Source organism: Melanotaenia boesemani, chromosome 4 (assembly GCF_017639745.1).
Source record: "Melanotaenia boesemani isolate fMelBoe1 chromosome 4, fMelBoe1.pri, whole genome shotgun sequence".
Lineage (NCBI taxonomy): Eukaryota > Metazoa > Chordata > Actinopteri > Atheriniformes > Melanotaeniidae > Melanotaenia > Melanotaenia boesemani.
This window is the reverse complement of record NC_055685.1, coordinates 28,569,614-28,589,717: the sequence shown is the minus strand read 5'-3', so window position 1 is coordinate 28,589,717 and position 20,104 is coordinate 28,569,614. Positions and strand designations below refer to the sequence as shown.

The 20,104-nt window shown below is 39.4% G+C and overlaps 1 protein-coding gene across 6 annotated transcripts in view; it reads right to left on the bottom strand.

Annotated features, from left to right (window-relative positions):
- Nucleotides 1-20,104, bottom strand: part of LOC121637827 (adhesion G protein-coupled receptor L1-like) — a 35,418-nt gene that overhangs the window by 4,501 nt on the left and 10,813 nt on the right. For 2 of the 6 annotated variants that reach the window (XM_041982125.1, XM_041982127.1), the window contains 24 exons: nt 15,693-15,812; nt 12,409-12,622; nt 11,818-11,927; nt 11,031-11,045; nt 9,521-9,728; nt 8,517-8,781; nt 8,075-8,414; nt 7,708-8,001; nt 6,847-6,950; nt 6,534-6,719; nt 6,377-6,415; nt 6,014-6,194; nt 5,803-5,925; nt 5,371-5,588; nt 5,081-5,254; nt 4,165-4,377; nt 3,831-4,051; nt 3,270-3,336; nt 3,061-3,149; nt 1,173-1,341; nt 922-1,071; nt 739-835; nt 527-637; nt 56-79 (listed from right to left, as the gene is read on the bottom strand). In XM_041982125.1, coding sequence (XP_041838059.1) covers nt 56-79; nt 527-637; nt 739-835; nt 922-1,071; nt 1,173-1,341; nt 3,061-3,149; nt 3,270-3,336; nt 3,831-4,051; nt 4,165-4,377; nt 5,081-5,254; nt 5,371-5,588; nt 5,803-5,925; nt 6,014-6,194; nt 6,377-6,415; nt 6,534-6,719; nt 6,847-6,950; nt 7,708-8,001; nt 8,075-8,414; nt 8,517-8,781; nt 9,521-9,728; nt 11,031-11,045; nt 11,818-11,927; nt 12,409-12,622; nt 15,693-15,762 — 3,682 coding nt within the window. In that variant the 5' untranslated portion in view covers nt 15,763-15,812. The remainder of the gene's footprint in view (nt 1-55; nt 80-526; nt 638-738; nt 836-921; nt 1,072-1,172; nt 1,342-3,060; nt 3,150-3,269; nt 3,337-3,830; nt 4,052-4,164; nt 4,378-5,080; nt 5,255-5,370; nt 5,589-5,802; nt 5,926-6,013; nt 6,195-6,376; nt 6,416-6,533; nt 6,720-6,846; nt 6,951-7,707; nt 8,002-8,074; nt 8,415-8,516; nt 8,782-9,520; nt 9,729-11,030; nt 11,046-11,817; nt 11,928-12,408; nt 12,623-15,692; nt 15,813-20,104) is intronic. The other 4 variants (XM_041982128.1, XM_041982130.1, XM_041982129.1 and 1 more) reach the window with 4 other exon arrangements.

The window sequence follows — 20,104 nt, the reverse complement described above, 5'->3', positions numbered from 1 at the left end:
CCACAGTGCACAAAAGGAGTGGATTCAAAGGAGCACAACAGGGAAAAGCTCATACTCTGCTTGTTTCTGAAGGTTCCTACTGGTCCACGTAAAGACAGAGAGACAGAGAGGGAAAGTGTCAAAAAACAAACAAAAAAACGAACAAACAAACAAAAAACATTTAAAAAAGACAATTAAAGCAAACAGCTGCAGGAAACAAACACAACTGTCACACTCACACCAAACATTTAAATTTCTAATTCTGCACATTCATATTGTACAGAAACAGAAAAAAACACAGAAAACAATTTAAAAGTCTGGTGGTCCTTGTAGTTGCTCAACAACTAAGTTAGTCTTGAGGAAACAATTTGCCTAATATTTTTTTATGCAAAGTACACATTTTGGTATTGAGTGGAACCTAACACAACAGGTTCTTATGTGCAATACAGATAATAAAAAGGCAGTTAAAGACAACAACAGGGCAATGCATAGGTATAGAATAATAATTAAAGATGTACTAAGTACTGGCAACTGTCATAAGATGTACCTGTAGAGGTGAAGGGTTGAGTGTATCCCTGGGCTAGCATTGTATCATAAGGAGACGCCCCAGCATGCGTTTGCAGCACCTGGTTAGTGAGGAAATGGTTTCCCAAAGCAGCTGATGATGAAGAGAGAGGGATAAAAATGAATACCACATTGTTTACCCACAGCAGGAGCAAATTTGTGATTTAAAAGACAATGAAAACAGGATAAATTCACCTCGGTTTAGAGTAGGAGTGTTGTTAACATCTGCAGCAATGAAAGAGGATTCAGTCTGTCTACGAACAGTGTCATTCCACATCCTTCTGATGCGGCTCTGGAGCAGAAATATTGCATATGATCAAAACTGGCTCAGGCATAGAGAGACAAAGCCTTTAAGAATTATAATGTATTGCTGCTCACCTGTCTGTTAGCAGTGGCTCTGCGACCCTGGCTGCTGGTGTAGCGGCTGTTGGAGCGAAGGGCAGCACCTTTCACTGAGTCTGGAGAGCTTGATGTGGAAGTTGCACAGCACTGCGAGAGACGCATGCAGCGGCCGTAATCCTTCTGACCCTACACATGACATTCAACCATGCAGAAGATAGGTTTAGTCACATAATAGGCGGTTACAGACACTTCCAATTACATAATGACTGTTGTACACTGATACTGACCTTCCTAGCGAGCGTACAGTGCAGTATAGTGATGAGGAGGGCCTGGGCAGTGTTGAGGGAGGAAAAGAGGTAAGCCAGTAAGAGGGATGGGCCAGATAGGAACATCAGGCCTGAGGACCAGGTGACACTCAGCAGGAAAAGAAGTGTCAAGGACCCCACCGCCCAGGCCCTGCAGGGGTAGGACACAAAACACATATTTAGCATTTAAAAGTTAAAATTTCCCTCCAATATGATGGAAAAATAGCTTTTTGTTTTATGAGACCAGATATGAGCAGAATAACCTTTACAGCTTCAGAAATGGGAGGTCACGAAACCCTGTTTATTCCTTGTAGAAGACGGAAGACTCCAATCGTGACGTATCTTGAGGTAGGGCTGTAAAATTATTTGTCATGTGCTGTGAAGACCCAGTGGAATGAGAGGCCATTAAGCTACAAGGAAAAGTTGGCTAGTTGCTATAGCGGGAGCTGGTGGCTGCTCCCCAGGCCAAGTAAGTGTTCACCATCCACTTTGTGCCAGGACTGGCCTATGTGACTAAACAGCAAAGTCCCAACAGCTGGAACTTGGCCCGAGTCAAGTGTGCAGTAGCCACTAGCATCTGCTTGCTCTGCCAGGGGAGCACACACTATTCACTGCTAGCCCATGACTACTGCAGCTTGTCCTTGCAACCTTTATTAGCTTCTTATTTCATGACCGGCAGAGCCGCAGTGAGGGTTTAGGATTATTATTCTGATCCAAAACCTATCCTTTTTACATTTTAAGCTTTTTGTTAAATATTATTACTATGTATGACATTTGTTTCGCAGAATTATTTGATATTTAATGAATGAATTCTTCTTTGAACTGGTGATGATTTTTTGTGTCAGTGACTGAAACACAAGGTCGATCAATCCACTCCCACAACAATTGTAGACATACTCCTTCTTTTACTATATTTTCTATTGACTGACATTCCTTAATGACATTTAAAACTGAGTAAATGGTGACCTGAAAAGATTTTGCTGTTGTCTAATAGCCTCTTGTTTTTATCAATTCTGCATCTTGGTGAGTCATCTAAATTTTCTGAGTGGTAGGCAGTTGCTTGGACACCTTGTGTGCTGACTGCTGGGACAATGGTTGAGGAGTTTGAGTACATATGTATAAAGTTTTAAATTTGAATTGCAAAACCTCTAAACAATGACTATGAATAAGTCAAAGCCTTATCTAGCTAATTATAAGTTGAGACCTAGAGAAATGTTATTGGAAAACTTAAATCTATTGAGATCTCCAAACCATCGTGAAGCACAGTTTTTCTTTCTGCCACTGTAAACTTAAAATAATAATAATAATAAATAAAAAGAAATTTATTGCCTACTATTCACTGACATTTTCACCATAAGAAAATTTTTGTCAGTGAGGCAAAAGGGAGTCTTTGAATAATATTGTGGATTTTCAAAATTTTTATGCTTAAAACAGCATTCAGTTGTGCTTGTATTTTACAATGGACCAAATCTATGAACAGAAAGAGCCTCAGGATGTTTGTAACTATGTCAAAGTTTTCTCTCTAGAAAATAGAATGACCACAATGAGAACATTGGGTGCACAAATTCAAGTTGCTGGAAATAAGTGAAATAAACTCTAGTTGACTTTTTGTGCTTTGTGTGAGCCTTTTTTCCTGTTTTTCTTTTCTACAGCAAAGCTGTTACGCTGCTGTTAAACCTGCAGGATCTTTTTGTCCTGGTTTTAAAAAGCTGGGACAGGTTGACTTGAAACTTTAGAAAAAAATAATACTACTGATCTAAATGTCTGCATGAACTAGATCCTACATACTTACATAAACGCATTCTTACAAATTCATTACCACATAATAATTAAATAAACAGATAAAACAGTATGAGATGATATAACTAACCGGAGGTTGTCATGACGACTGGAGTCTGGTTTCAGAGCAGCAGTGCTGTGCATCTTATGTAAGGTCATCACCAAAACAACCAGGTTCAACTGCGGTGCAAAAATAATCAATGCAGACAAATATATACTCATTAATATTGATGCTAAAGCATAATTAAACAGAAAATCTAAAAAGAAGGCATATGTGCATTTGAGAGCATGAACTCTCACCGTAATGATGAGGGCTACAGGTCCGAGGAAACTCCAGATGAAGTAATTGTCAGTGCGCAGCCAGCATCTATGCACACATACACACAGACAAATAAAAATTAAATCACAAGAAAATAATAAACTCCAAAATAGACTCTGGAAGCTGCCATTAGACTTTAGAGATGTTGAGAAGTAACTCTCCTTATTAAAACATTTGTATTCATATTGACACAGTCAAGCATGTAGCCCCTAACACTAACTTTAATTGACATTACAAATAATGCCTAACCCTAACCCTGGTTCTAACCAAGTGTGTTAAGACTGGTTTTGTTTTTTATAGTTAAGATTCTTAACCCTTAAAAATTTACTTAAAACATATGTGGATTGCAATTTGGTCTCTATATGTAGAGTCCTATCCAGATTTGTTCTTATTATTTAGCATTTTGTGCATTTTTATTGTTCCTATTGTGTAGCACTTTGATATTTATATTATAAATGTAAAGTGTTTTATAAATTAAATGCATTATTATTAGAAGCATTAAAAACAAAAAAACATTAAAAAAAATACACAGATCAGCTTACGCTGTGTTTGATCCATAGCCTCTGAAATCAATAGCTGCAGACACAGCCACCACCAGCCCAGGAATTGAGTAGCCACAGAGGTAAAAATATTTCCTCCTGGAGTTACGTCCCTCGAAAACCTCACGCTGTAGCAGGTACAGTTCCACCCCCTCCAAACACAGCCAGCAGAACACTGCCAGCAGGGAAAAGTGCAGCAGGCCAGCAGTGATGGAGCACACAACCTGAAAATGTGAAATAAAAAATGAACAACCAAAGCTATTCAGCATTTCTAAATATTATTTACATAGATTATTTAAAGCAGTATAACATAACAGTCCAGTAACAAAATACTAACAGTGTATTTGGTTTTGTTGGCACCAATAAGGAAGAGGAGTTCTGTGATGAGCAGATTGGCCCATAGGTTGCAGTGAATGGTGCTGTGGTCTGTGTGCCAGGGCACCCCCTGGCAGCAGAGGGTGATAAGGCAGGTAACCAGACACACCAGCGCAACTGAGATACCGACCCAGGAAACCACATAGACCAGAAGCTCCTCTACACCAGCCCCGAACTGAAAAGGGAAACAAAGAGTAAGATTTGTATTTATGTGATTACAAAAAGTTCACAAATGAACACAGAAGTATACGGTTGACACAGCTTTATGAGAATATGTGGATTTAGAGGGTCCACAGAGCTGTGTGTGTGTCCCACTCTGTTACATAAGATCTGTTTATATAAAAACATCATATTCAACAAGAAGAACATCTTACAAAGAACGCTTAACATCATTTGATAGCTGGACAAAATATCCTCCTGTTTCTGCAACAGCTACAGCCCAAAGTTATCAGTCGCTCTGAGTTTGATTTTTAAACATTTTCAAGAGGATGCAGGGGTAAAGCCTTAGCTGTGCCATGGCAAACTGGCATCTTGGCAGGGGATGCAACTGAATTTGTGCTGTAGGCTTTTGACGCACGGCCATCCAAGACAATAGAAGTAATATTTTGCATCACAGGTTTTCCAAGCTCTTATCTGATCACACACACATACACATTCAAATATACAGAAAAAGTTTGTGCGCTTTGTCAATATCGGCTCAGTATTTGTCAAATTAAGCATGCTCAAAGCTCAAAGCTGCCTCAGATGAAATACAGATAACAGATTTAAGCTGCAGGCTCATATGGTTCGAATAGACAATGACAGTCTGGAAAATGTGGATATCTACCCTGAAATTAAATTAAATCTTGTTGTGTATTGATATGTGGTGTGTGACTTACAGCAGGTTGCTGGTATGTCATGAGGACAGCATAGCTGGACAGATGGTTGCAGGCGCAAGTTGTGTGTGTGTTGTTTGTGTGTAACAGGCGGCAGCCCTGTGTAGACCACCTGCCACTCCCAGAGACTCCTGATGAGTTCCAGAAAGAACAGTTGGGACCAAAGTGATTCTCCAGCTGCAGATCAGAGATAAACACATCATAACATAAATCAAAATAGTTTATGCACAGCATTAAAAATACACTTATTGTAGCAGATGTTGATTTGGAACTGAATACATTTTAAAACAGACCTGAAGGTGTCTGAGAGTGAAGATCACTGGTTCAGTGAGGTACACTCTGTTGGAGCCTCTGTGCACAGAGGCTGAGATGACATGAGAGTTGACCACGAGGGTCTTGTGCCTGGCATCTGAGCCCTGGCCCAGCCCCAGCCCCAGCCGCAAGGTTGAGTTCTGGGTGGTCAAGAAGGAGCCCAAGTTCTTATAGAGGGAAAGGACCAGCTTTACTTGGCCTACAGAGAAAACCACAGGGGAGAATGACTTAGTAAAAACGCTGAAATTCTGTATTTAAATTGATCCATTTAGATATATGTAGACATTTATATATTATAATTTTTTTATTTTTGCAGCTGTGATCTATGAAGACTGGTTTAACTTCCGCAAACCATCTGTACAATTTGCTATTTTTTAGGTATATATTGGCTTGTTCAAAGAGGTGCCACTGACCATTGTTACTGTACTGTTGTAGAGCCAATGCTGATATCTGTAGGATGCTGTCACTGTCATAGGAGTGAGGAAACGTCAAGTCCTGTATGTCTGCCTCTGTATTTAGCACGTAGACCTCCAGATCTGAGCAGTGATTCAGAAACAGAAACAGAGTCTTAATGAATTAGTCATTTGTGCGACAAAAAAACCAAGCAAGAGAAAGATCACATACCAATATTTGGCGCTCTGTCACTAAAACGGCCCTCATAGAGATTATTAGCCAATAGAAACGCTCCTTTTTCAACCGCATCCAGTAGCAGTGATGCAGAGCGTGACTGGTCCACACTGCTCATGTCGGCCCAGGACACCAGAGCTTCAGGGCCCAGCAGGTTGTCAACTGTCTGAACAACCGCCTTGCAAGGAAAGAGAGTGACAAAGAGTATTATTTAACTATCTATCTATCTATCTATCTATCTATCTATCTATCTATCTATCTATCTATCTATCTGTCTGTCTGTCTGTCTGTCTGTCTGTCTGTCTGTCTGTCTGTCTGTCTATCTATCTATTTATCTATCTATCTATCTATCTATCTTACCTGAACATAAGCCTTGCACGTTCGTTCTCTCTTCTGTAGCTGAAAAGAAGGAAAATATTTATAATTACAATTAATAGAATTGTCATCACTGACATTTCTACTCTCATTTCCAGAAAAGGTCGAGTACACATCCACGCTGATAACAGAAGCAATTTACCTTGTTGTAATTACGTGCTGCTGGCTCTTTATTGGCTGGTCTCAGAGCCTGAAGCTGAGAGTCCAGTATGTCCAGCAGCTGTTCGATTAGTTTGACGGACATGCTGACATCACCGGCATAGATCCGCCCCCGGGTCAGGTTGACCAACTCCCCGGCAATGTTGGCAGCGTTCTCTCCGCTCTTAATCTGGAGTGAGGCGGGGGCGTTTGTAATGTCAAATGTTTTGACATTAAAGAGAGAGCTGTTTCCTGAGTGGCTTTAGGACATTTGCACTGTGTGTGTATGTGCATGGTTAAGTGTCTGTATGACTGACCTTCTGTGCAATTTGGCTGACCCAGGGAGAGGTGCAGTTGGAAAGGTCAGGTCCTCTGGAGTTCCATCCCACCGGGGAAGACATGCATTGATAGGAGGCTATACCTGCAGAGACAGAGCATGGACACAAACGTCAGAAAGAGAAAGGACAGCTCGTGTTCTGTAGAACTTAAATTCGGTTTGTCAGTTCAGATTCTTCATGTATGTTTCCCTGTGCATATTTAATCCTTGCATGCAAACAAAAATATATCTGATTGCAACTGCAGGTTTGATTTTGGTTTTGAACTTATAAGTGATGTTCTAAGATTTAGTTTACCTGAATATCTTTTTCAGTGCCTTGCTGGCTTTGTCTGCTATTTGGTGCTTTATACAAAACCACCCAGATGATTATTTGCATAATTGTGAAACTGTAGAGATAAACCTAACTGACATTTAATGAAAAACAGGACTAGTTAGTCTGTTACACACTACTTCTGCAAATTAAGTGTAAGAATGATATAACAGACACACCTGCTTATAGTTATAAACATAATAGAAGTTAAGACTGTTCTAGTAATAATCATCACCTTTCTGCTAAACCCATGTCCTAATGATTCAACATGATTCTCAAGGGGCAAAACACATCGTAGGATTATCTACATAATCTGCATAACAGCTTTTCTGCCAAGGGAGGCTGGGCTGAGGAAAACAGCTGCACAGCGAGAGGAAAAATTGCCAAACCCATTGTCACCACATGCTGCAACGCTTTTTTATGTCTCACCAGAGTTCAAAGAGAGAACATTAGAGTACATTTCAAAGGGAAACTAGATACACACGCACACACACTGGCAAGCTCACACATACACAGACATGCCACACCTACCCAGAGATCCTTTAGGGCAGGGTCTCTCCACTGTCTCGCCCTTTAGAGTTGGGGGCCACTGAACGCCTCGCGCCACCCGGCCCTCACATCCGCTCACCTGGCCGGGCCCGCCAGGAGCCAAGGGGACACGCAGAGGAGGGCGTGGGGTGAGTGGAACCATGGCTGTGATTGGCCGCTGGTCAAAAGGGCCCCTGTTGATGACGCCAATTGGGTGTGAGGCTGATGGCCGCACTGGAGTCAAGGCGACTGTAGCTGTGTAGGAGCGGACGGTTGTCATCAGTGATGAGAGGGGACCTGGAGGACGAAGACCATGTTAATCGTCTATATTATTATGCACTCCCAATCACAACAGTGTTTATGTTCTGACCTTTAGTTGGTGGTGGAGGAGTAAACTGTAGAGGATATCTAAGCACATAATAGTTATTCCACACATACAGCTGGTTGTCTCTAGGGTTGTAATCTATGGATGAGATATACTGGTAAGGGTTGGGGAATGGAATCTGAACTGGGAGCTCCTGTCCGCGGCTGGTGTCATAGGCGTAAACCACCATGTTGCTGCTGGCTCGACTGTCTGCCTGCCCTTCATCATCCTGGAAGACGGAGCGCACAGCGTAGAGCACACCACAGGCCATGAAGGCATTGCTCGCCCCACGTTTGTCAAAGCCTGTGGCCCATGTGCCCTCAAATCGCAAGGTGTATGGGTTCACCTGCAAGGCAGAGAAGACATGAGCAGATTAGGAACTTTCATATAGTCTTCCCTTTCTTCCTGTTTTCCTTTCAAACTCTTGTCATTGATCTTTCCTTCCTACCTGGCTGACCACGATGCGTCCGTTATTGGCTTCAGTAGAGTAGATAACCCACAGGCCGTTCTCGTCCACTGCCAGATCGATGTCTGACTTCCCTCCCCAGCGGTAAGGAGAGGTGTCATGGTAGTTGGCATTGACCACCACTGCCTCACCGCTCTTGATACGTGTGCGCAAGTCATACTTGACCAGGTTGCGTGTTCGCTCCTTGTTATAAAACACAGCGCCATCGTACACCACAAAGCCAGTACCATCCACACGGCTAGGCAGCCTGGGTCAAAGAATTATATTAGAGGTCAGAATGGGCATTTTGGGACTTTCCCTTTCCTTGTAGTAGATTATTAACTTATACATAATGATACTCCTCAACTGCCTGAAGCATCTTGGTCAAGGTTTTTCTTAATGACATAAAACATCAAAAAGCTGTCAGCTAATTTCAGAACTGTCCAGAGAAAATTATTTACCTGTAAATTAACAAAATAGCCTCTAGAAAGATATAGTTTTAGTGAATATTTGTATTTTTTTGTGAGAATTCTCATTCTCAGAGAAACTATTTTCTCTGTGGCTCCTTACTATCAAAACAGGATCCCATAATTAGATGGAACTGCTATCCAAATTTTAATGGTTTTGGCTAATTTCACATAAAAGTTTCTGTGAAATTTAAACATACTTTTTTATTTTTGCATGCACTTCTGTCACTATATATATCGAAAGGACTCATTGGAAAGCATTATGCCACATGGGTTTGTGCACGAATAAAGATTATGGTTGTTGTTACTCCAGGTAAGAACATTAAAAGCCATTTAATGAGATCTCAGAGAGCTGTTAATTGATCATTTATTTCAGCAAATGAGTGTTTTAAGAGTCCAGAATCATAGATTAAGTTTTCATTTGGAGTCAAAACCATTTTATTCTACCACTACCTCTTCTGAAATACAATTTCCATGGCTCAAAAATCCCTAAGCAACTGATTACTTAAAGAGCTATACTTATAGTACAAAAACACTCACTTATAGGTAGTGGTGACTCTGTTCTGCCGGAAGTCATCCCACGAGGCATATTCATACAGCACCTCTGTTCTATACGGTGTCCAAGGCATGACATACAACCTGTCACCAGCTTGTAGGGGGTCCTTACACCAGGCCCCTGACTGATGTTCTGCCTCCAGGAGTGAGGAGGCTGGCTGGATGCTGAGCAGTGAGCCAGGACACACGAAAACTGGAAGATAGGTGTTTGGGAGGGCAAGAAGCAGGATGTGAGAAAGAAAAAAAACAGGGAACGAGCCAAAAGAGCAAAAAGTGAAGTGAATAAGCAGGGGAAAGAAAGTAGAGGCAGATGTGGGGAGAAAATGGATCAATGCATGAAAAATGGATTGAATTAGATGCGGTCGATGCAGCGAGATTAAGAAAAAAAGAATGAAGAGAAAAAGAGAAAGAGAGATTTAAAACACCTGTCCTGGTCTTGAGAGGCAAGCAACAGAGGAGACGAATAAGTGTTGGAAATCACACACTGTTAGTGTGTGTGTGGTGAGTAATACAACAGGGACACTGCAATGAAAGGAGTGTGAGTGTATTTGTGTGCTTTATGTATGTAGTGAGTGTGCATATATATGCGTGTGTATGTGGGTTAGTGCAAAAAGAGTGAAGAAAAGTGTGAGGTAGAGTCAGGGACGCAGAAGGCAGGGCTAAATTTTGCCTTGAAGTGAATGAGAGGGCAGGTTAGTTTACGCCGAGTACGATTGGTCCACACACATGTCAATAACTCTATGGACACACATGTAAACTGAACAGTCTCACACTGGCATGCAAATAGGCATGCACACACACTCACACACATAGGCAGTGCTTGGTAAGCACACATCCAGACGGATAAACAATCACACACATTTTGTCTTATTTTTCCTATGAAGATAAATAAGGGGCTCTTCCTATAAGGGAAGAAAAGGGAAAATAAGCATGAAGATGATAACTGGACAAGAAGGAAAGACAGAGTTGTGAAAGAAAGAAAGAAAGAAAGAAAGAAAGAAAGAAAGAAAGAAAGAAAGAAAGAAAGAAAGAAAGAAAGAAAGAAAGAAAGAAAGAAAGAACGAAACTAGTGCTTGTGTTAAAGGGAAATAGATAAGAGAAAGCATCATAGGAAGAGTGTGTTTATGTTTGTGTGATCAGTTGTGTTTATATTTGCGTGCACAGAGAGATTGAGGGAAAGAAATAAGAGATGGAGAGATCAACCAGAAGCAAGAAGTGAAAAAGAGGAGAGAAGAATAGGAGAGGCTAGGTGCACAACCTGGATAAAATTGGATAAAAGGACGGCTTTGGATACAACAAGAGATGGATAAAATGTGGAAAAAAACAACTGAGTAGGAAATGAAAAAAGGGGAAGGGGGCAACATCCAGCATGACTACGAAACAACGTCCTAGGGTTGGAGGAAGAGAGAAATGGTAGGATAGAGGAAGAGAAGGAGAGAAAAGAGAGGGGTTGGGGGTAAGGAGAGATCAAGATGCTACAATGTATTGTCTTTACCTTTTTGGTCCACTTCTACTCAAGCATAGGAAAAAAAGAGGGAGAGAAAGAAAGAAAAGTCAGAGGGTGAAAGAAGGGGAGTAAAGAGAAGCAAGCAAGAAAGAAAGAAAGAAAGAAAGAAAGAAAGAAAGAAAGAAAGAAAGAAAGAAAGAAAGAAAGAAAGAAAGAAAGGAAGAAAAAGAAATTTGCACAGATAAAGATTTTGGAGCTCATTCTCACCACAAACATTATTGTTCATGTAAAAGGAAGGAGAAGAAGAAGCACAAAAAATCCCCAACATACCCCCCCTTCTTCACCCAAGCCCTCCCCCCCTCCTCTCCCCCCTTTTCCCATCCCCACCTCCCCAATCTCTCCTTCCCTCAATCAGGCTCCTGTGGAGAAAAGAGAGCAACTCCTGTGGTGTGAATCTGAAAAAGAAAACATACACGCATGCACGCCCAACTGCATACGCTCACCCACGCATACATGTGGTATTTTGTGACAGTTTGCAAAATGCCCTATAGTTTTTTATCCTCTGTACTCTCTGCATCCATTTTTCTCTTTTTTGTAACTGAAAAACATCAACATGCACGCACACTTCCTGAGAAAAAAAAAGTCTTTTCTATCAGTCTCTCAGGAAAATAGTCAGCATCAAAAGTTACAAGATCAAAAATAAACTTCAAATCTAAAATGCATCTTGACATAATCAGGTTAAATTTGTGTACTTGTGAGTGTGTTTGTGTATGTATGTGTGTGCACAGCGAAAGTGATTATGTGTATATTTATTTATATATGGATGCATACTCACTGTAAGGGACACACTCATACTGAATCTCCAAGTACTTGTATGTTCCGGGGCAGGGGTCTGGGAAGACGTCGACCCCGGCAACCACCACACACTGAGTTCTGTTGTTACATCTGGAGAACAGCAGATGGAAGGATGGGTTGATAAGTCAAAGGGATGATGGAATGAGAAAACAAAGAAAGGAAGGAGAATGATTAACAGACAGGAAAGGGGAGGCGAAGGACGCTCCATTTGCCTGATCTCCCTCTAGCTGAATATTGATCACTTCTTCTAGGAAAATGCTGCTGAGTACACTGCTACACTAGAGACTCAGCTGGAGAGATTGCTGCGTTTGCACCTACACATGACACACAACACAAGCACCAAGCTTTGTGTAATGTTTCATCCTAATCAACATGTACATTACAGACACACATACACACCGTACTAAACAGTACAAGCTTGCATTGATTGGTTTATCTGCTCCCAAAACACTTAAGAGATATTCAAAAAGCTTATGAATTACATCATCATCTCTGGTTTTGCTATATATTTTTTTTAACAATAATGCAAATGTGTACCGTCAGCAAAATGTGCAGCTCGACAGATACAAACCTCTGGGACATAATCTTTAGTGCATCCGGGAGGTAACACTGTGTGTTCTCCATCTGGAAGGGGTCTGCATCACAGATCTTGTCATCAGTGCGTCCGTAATTAGCTGTCTCCACCATAACCACATCGCTTCCCGGGCAGCGTAGCTCTATGGGGTAACCCTCGCATGCCAGTTCCCGGCGCAGCAGCCCAAATGGCATGGCGGCCCGGGACATCGCTACCCATGAGACAAGGAGGAGAAGGAGAAAATAAGGAGGAGAATGGTGCAGAGGGTACTCTACTTTAATCAAAATCTGGATGTGATGATAGCCCTGCAGACTACTACAACGGAAGAAGAAGGATTTCAACTTTCAATCAGGCTGTGATTGACCACAATGTCCATTAACCCTGACTTTAAAAAAGAAAAAAAAAAGTTTTTCTTTTTCCACTGTCTTGCAGGAGCAAGTCCTACACAGCTAGATGCAGTAGTCAGTTTTCACAGTTTGGTGCAATGACATTAAACCACTTTTTAAATTCATTCAGAGTGGTTAAAATGAATCTTTTTCTTCTTTTTTTTACCAACTGATTAAAACTTGTATTTAATATTTTAACAGGGCTTGCTAAACAAATAAATAAGTAATTCAAGTAGGCATTAAATAAAGCTTTTCTTAACATCCAGAACTACTTTACAGATATTAGCAAAGGAAAAGTTGTGCTTTTGGTGTAGGTGCAGGTTGAACTTCAAGGTCCTCAAGGCAGTTATTGGTGGCATACATATATATCTGCATATCTATACTGTTTTGTTTAAAATATAAAATGTGTTGAAATTACATCTGCTTATATTTTTTTCCAGTCAGTGTAACATGATTTTGAAGAAATATCAAAATATTTATCCACATTCTTTCTTTCTTAAAAAAATCAGAATTCTTTACTCTAAAGATTATTACTAAGAATTACTCTTAAAGGCAAAATTAGTAGCATTGACACCTAGTGTTGCAAATCAGAACTGCAGTTGAAAGAGAAAAACACAGTATTCACTTGGCCCAAACATCATTACATTTGTTGTTGTAAACTAATAGGCCACCAATTTACTCCACTAATACCTCCATACAGTCCCACAAATTAATTTAATGAGTGCCGAGAAATAAATTAGACTAAAATCTTTGTAAATCAAAATAAACTTTTCGGTTAATTTAAGCAAAATTCCGGTGTTTACCTGTCGAGGAGAAACTTTGCCAGCTTAGACTTCTCCACCTTGCAAAAGGTTCTCCAATATTGATCCTCGTTTTATTCCAATTTTGGCCGTTTGTTTTTTTAGCAGGATGCCAGGCTTTTAAGGTTTTTCTGAAACTATTTCTGGTCCGCTTCTTTTACTAGCTTCCATACCTGCACGGTGCTGCGCTTTTGCCAACATAAAATACCAAACGCTGCCTTGTTGTTGTTAGGCAACCGTGGGGAGTCGCATATGATTGGAACTCTTATTTTGAAGGAGAAAAACTTGACAAAGACATTGTTGATGTAGGAGACAGATTGTTTATAGGGAAGCTTCTTTTTATCCCTCGCAGCAAATGAGAACATTTTAAATTATTTTAAAGGAAAAAATCATAATTATTCAGCCTTTAAGATAGATAAAACCAACCAATGTGCTTAAAAATGGTAAAATATTGGTCTCAAAATGACTGAGATTGTATGTTGTTGGGTTTTCAGCCCACTGTGAACACTCAAAAATGAATCCATTGCATCCTTTTAATCCACACTTTAGTGTTCATGTCAAGTTTAGAGCCTCAATGTAAGATGCATGGGTTGGTGTACATGCAGTTGTAAAGCTTATTTCTGAGCTGCTCTAAATCTCGCAGTTTCAGGTGCAGCAAACACAAAAATGGAGGTCATGTTTCATCACTGCTCATCTGAGCAGGAGCCAATAAATATGACAACTACATAGTCATTTGATCCAGGGCTGAATGCCAATTTAGCTTTTACTATCAAGGGCAAAGGCCAATTACAAATAAGAATTTTTCCAATATTAAGAATATAAAGCCTAGCTAATTGCTCTGTGACTATGTACTTAGTGCTTGTGCTTGTGGTTAATTTGAAAAGTTTACCCAAGTGCCACAGTTATCATGACTCACCCTCTGGTCACCATGGATACCACATCTTTCCCATATATCAGGCATATAATTGCTAAAGTTTCAACATGGTTCATTTTAGTCTGCTGCAGTGATGACTGCCTGACATTTCCACCCTGATGAAATTATTATGAGTCATTATGTATTTTCAGGCTTTGAAAAGATCCTCCAAGAGTTTCAGAAAACAACTGTTACTCCATGTGATGAATCCAGAGATCTATATATGATAAAGTAATAAACCTATTTAAATACCTGTTCTTGGGACTGGATCAGTTATTAACAATGATGAACAGGATTAATGATGCACATTAATGATAAACACTTTGTTCTTATTGCTTCTGTCAGTCCTCCTCAAACATGTATTTGCTTAAAATGTTTAAAGAAAACAAACTATGTTCTGAAGCTATCAACACTCCCAACACCATGTTTTAAATGCACGTGTGAAACATTACGCTGGAAAGATGCAGAGTGCGATTGGTGGCATAAATCACATCACACCCTCATTGTGACACCCTCCTTGAGAATAGATGTGGTGCGTAGGCACATAACAATTTCTTGTGTTTCACGACAGTCGGGTTGATAACACATGTGTGGTTGACTGTCAGGAAATAGGTGAAAACAATCTGGCAAGTTTCGGATTTCAGTTTTCTTTTTTCTTTGAGGACCATATCTTAATATGTTGGACACACTCTATGTGAAGGGGATCTGTGTATAACAGGATTATTTGAGAAAATCCCATCACCATTACCTTAATCCAGTTGCTCGTATCAGCTCAAGTATGATGCACACAGCGGGGTGTGCGCTGCTCATGATTAAACCCACGTTTAAACACCATGGTTGTGTGCTGTTTTAAAATGTTAGCATGAGTAGCATGCAGTGGGTGTACTGTAACTGTCCCTGGTGCTGAATAGCTAAACATCTTTTAGCTGCATGCACCTTCTCACACACACTTAAATGCAAATTTAAAATCTGTTCAGATGTAATTTTTTTGTTCTTGAGTTTCTCTTTAGCTTCTATTCAAAATTGCAAAAACAATTTCTTATTGTATATCTGACAATTTCACACAAATGAGCATCACACCGGCCCAATATATTGCTTCTCAGGTTTTGGGATTCATTTCTTGCTAAATGTTGTTGGGATCAATAGCTTGAAATTACACAAAATTAGTCCCATTGCACTTACCCTGGCTAGAAGGGGAGACGTAAGTCAGAGTGAGCACACACACCCCTGTGAACCACAGTGACACAGCCATGCTGGGAAGGAAGAGTTAGGACGTCACACCACCAGCTGCGATAGGAGAGCCTGGGGAGGAAGCAGAGGAATGTGGAGAGTGAGAGTGAAAACCCGTATTGTGTTCTCATTGAGCACATCTTTGTTTGTGGTGGTGTGTAAGTGAGGGATGGTCAATAACACACACTGACAATGAAAGAGTGCACGTGAGAGACCACGGCAGGGTGGGAACAGGACTGAATGATAGAGAGAGACAGAGAGAGAGAACAAAACAGAGATAACAACTGAACAATCCATGCAGTTTGATAGTCGCTCCATCTGCTGTTACCATGGTGATAGCACAGTCTCGGAGGCAGGGAACGAGGACCGTGTGTGTCTTTGTGGGTTTGTGAGAGTAAATGCATGAGTGAGAGTTCAAGTTTTAAGTCCGCAATTAGCTAGAAGCAATACTGGTCACTGACCCATAAAAGAGTCTTAATCTTTCTACACACACACACAATCTCTCTCTCTCTCTCACACACACACACACACACACACACACAGACACACACATCCATACGGAGAGACAGAGGACTGAGCTCAGTTTAGGCCACTTTTCATTAAAGAAATGATGTAGAGACGACCTCATCCCCAGCAGATGTAATGAGGTAAACAGCTGACTAAAAGCAGAGGTGATCAGAGGGTGATGATGCACAGCTGAAGTTTACGAGAAAACATACGAGGCACAGGCACATGAGCTACAAGAGAAAAACAGTAATATGACTCCTTAATATAGACTGAACTTTTGGCCTCAGCGAGAGCGGAGGACAGGGGCTGAGCTACATCATGCGTGGCATTGCATTTTTTTTTCTTGTTTAGTATTCCAATCAGCTGGCTGCCGTGGTGTAGACTGAACATCTAGCATTACAGCTGGGAGTGTGTGTGTGTGTGTGTGTGTGTGTGTGTGTGTGTGTGTGTGTGTGTGTGTGTGTGTGTGTGTGTGTGTGTGTGTGTGTGTGTGTGTTTGGTAAAGTCTTCTTGGGACCATTAGGCCCTTTATTGGGTCCAAAGCTATTCCTAATGTTCCTAATGAGGCAGGATTTCATGTCATGGTAATAGTTCGGGTGTGAATTGATGTTCTGTGCATTTGTATGTTTTGCACTTGTACAGCACAACTAACTAATATTTTGTTTGTTTTTTATATATAAGTAATAATAATAATAATAATAATAATAATAATAATACATTAGATTTATACTGCCCTTTATATTGCAAGATTTCAAAGAGCTAAATATGGTGCAATCAACTGATCAGCTAACTAATATCATGTTGGCTTGTCAGGCATATCTGTGTTGGTTATATTGTTGATCATTATACATCAATTTAAAAATGTTGGGATGGGATCAGATGTTTTTGGCCATGTCTGATCTGCTGTTTCTCTTCTTTAGACTTATAAAATTGTTTCTCTTTTTTGGAAACCAATACATTTCCTCCGGGGAATTCTTCTCTGTATTGCAGACCTGTATAATAATCTACCTACTTCCTGGAGAGCTCCTTTCTCAGCTACATCTTGTAAAGTGGTGTTTTTTGCTTTTTTTTTTATTTTCTTCAAAAGAGGTGCATGCCTTTTTAAGTCTTCTGAAACTCTAAGTGTTGCTATTTTTCTAAGAAGCTGAAAAACATTTGATAAATCTTCTAATGTTCCAACCATCTCACCAGAAGTTATGAAAGGCAAGTTTCATAATCCAGGCTTAAAAACTGTGAGATGACTATTTCTGAGTAGGCAGTGACAGGGACCACAACCAGAGTGTTAGTGTTTTGAGAATGCAAAATTGGCTTCACATGTCATTTTGTTTGGATGCCGTATTGTATTTTTATTTTTTTTCTTGTTCCGAGGCTGCCTTTTTTATCTATAGACCTTGAATTCTGACTTATTTTATTCTGAATACACTAAATGCATTCAAACTGGAGTATCAGCCTCTAAAACCATATCTTAGTCCATTTGTACTCCTCATAAACAAATATTAAACATATTTGTCCACTACATGTTAAAGAAAAATACATTTTGAATAGGTTTACGTATTAAAATATATGTCCTTTTTTCAATTCACTATAGTGGTTCCTAAAATCCATTAATTTGACTCCCTAAAACAAACACATAGATTATTGTATTTAGAAGTATCATAGTTAATTTCCTTTAATAATTTCCCTTAAAAAGACTTCCAATAAGATCCATCTTCTGTCTTTTTTGTCTTTTCTATATACTGTCACATCTTCATTAGATTTAAACATTTTTAGTGAAACAAAGCTAAATCTAACCAGGCAACAACAGTTATTAAGGAATGTACAAAAAAAGTGCTCCCATCCCATACAACACTACACAACGTACCTTTACATTTGTTACAGTGATGATAATGTATAATATTCCTTGCCATATGTTTTTAACTCCTTACTATTACCCTGCAGGTCCAGGTGAAGAAGAAAAGTAATTATACTAGATGCACATTAAGGGTACAAAACTATAGAACTGGATGGGATTTGAGCCAATGAGTTTCATGTTAAATGCTGGGAGTTGAGGTACCACCTCTGCATATATATATATATATATATATATATATATATATATATATATATATATGTATAACCTTAAAAATTCACAAGCAGTAAAAGAACCGGTACTTCTTCCCACAATATTAATTAGGAAGGTACTAATTTCCCACTATCCCAGTTAACCAGGTACTGTTCATACCTAATTTCTATTTATCCAGTGTGTTGGTTAATGGAGCATAAATGACAAACTACTTTTCTTCAGTTAACAATTTATTGATCACAATAGTATGAGAATGTGTAACAGAGTCTTACCTAGCCCTAGCAAACAGACATCAAAGAGGCCTGCCGCCTGTCTTCAGTCAGAACAGAGCCGAACAGAACTCTCTACGCTTCCCCCTGAATCCTCTTAAAAGTTTTACACTCCTCCTTTCTAGACATCCCTTTCCTGACTCATTATGCAGTTGCTATGGAGAACACATGGGTCCCGTGATCGCCAGTTCCTCATGGCTCCATCCAGTGCTGGCTTCCTGTTTTCTAAAAGCACATACATATACATGCAAGCAGATTTCCTCTTGTAAGACTCTGGTCAATCTAGAAACTTCCTCTAAATACTACATACTACATGTTTGTTTACTGGCAAACACAAGCGTTAGTCAATACCATGTGTCATTTTCTGTACATAATATGCATGGTTGTTGTACAAGCATACAAAACTACTTTAATAATAATAATAATAATAATTAATAAGTATTAAGAAGAACACATCTATGATGAGAGTAATTGGCTAATAAGAGAATAAATGAGAATAAATTTATTAACAATGTACAGTTTGTCAATATAAAGTATTGATGTATACTATATGGGAAAACTTACCTTTTATAGAATTTTTTTAAGTCTTTATTGAAATTGTTGCATATTTTCAGTTGACCAATGTACAATTTTAACAATTGCAATTAAATAACATCTTCCATAGGGTTTTCTTTTTTTTCCATGCAACATATGGATTGTCAGCTACGAGGGCTTCTTGACAGCATGTTGTGTGAATGCAGCAATTGGAATAAGCATCACAATTTATTAGCCCAGACTTGCCTACAACATAGGCTTTAAGTTAATGGTAAAATTACATTTGAGCCCAGTTTAAATAGGATTCTTCATTCAAAGAGGCTGTAATTTAAAAATATCTTTTGGATATATGCACTTTAAGCTCATATCCATGTAACTGTATCCTTAAAAAATGTTCTTAATGTGTAAAGCCACACTTTTAGAAAAACAAAATGGCTAAAATAAATACAGAGTAAATGAAGTATTACTGAATATTAAAATATTCATATGCACGTTCTTAGTGTTGAGGGGCATCTAGGGACCTCTGAGAAATCCCAGTTTCAAAAATGTGTTTTTGTACTATGTCTGAGTAAACTGCAATAAGACAAATGTGAAATTTCCGTCCACGCCTGTATTCTCCACCACCCCCTTATTCGACAAGATAACACAATGCTAGCAAAGACCCAGATGCCACTGATGACCTTCAGCAACAAAATCACTTTGAAACATTAATATTTGCTCCTAAATGCACTTTCAATCTGTCAAAATGTAAATTGTAGGGTCTAAACTTTGAGTAACAGTGGAAAAAAAACACTGTTTTTATTACATTTTTATATAAGGTGATAATATCTGTTATTTCTTTCAGCTCTTCTAAGGGCCAATCTGACTTTAAGGGTTAAACATACAGTATAGAGTGACCACAGCTGTAATCAGACTTATAACCCATACTCTTCAATCAGTAGAGGTAAAAAAAAGCAACAAATCAGATAAATTAAACATAATTTATATATGAA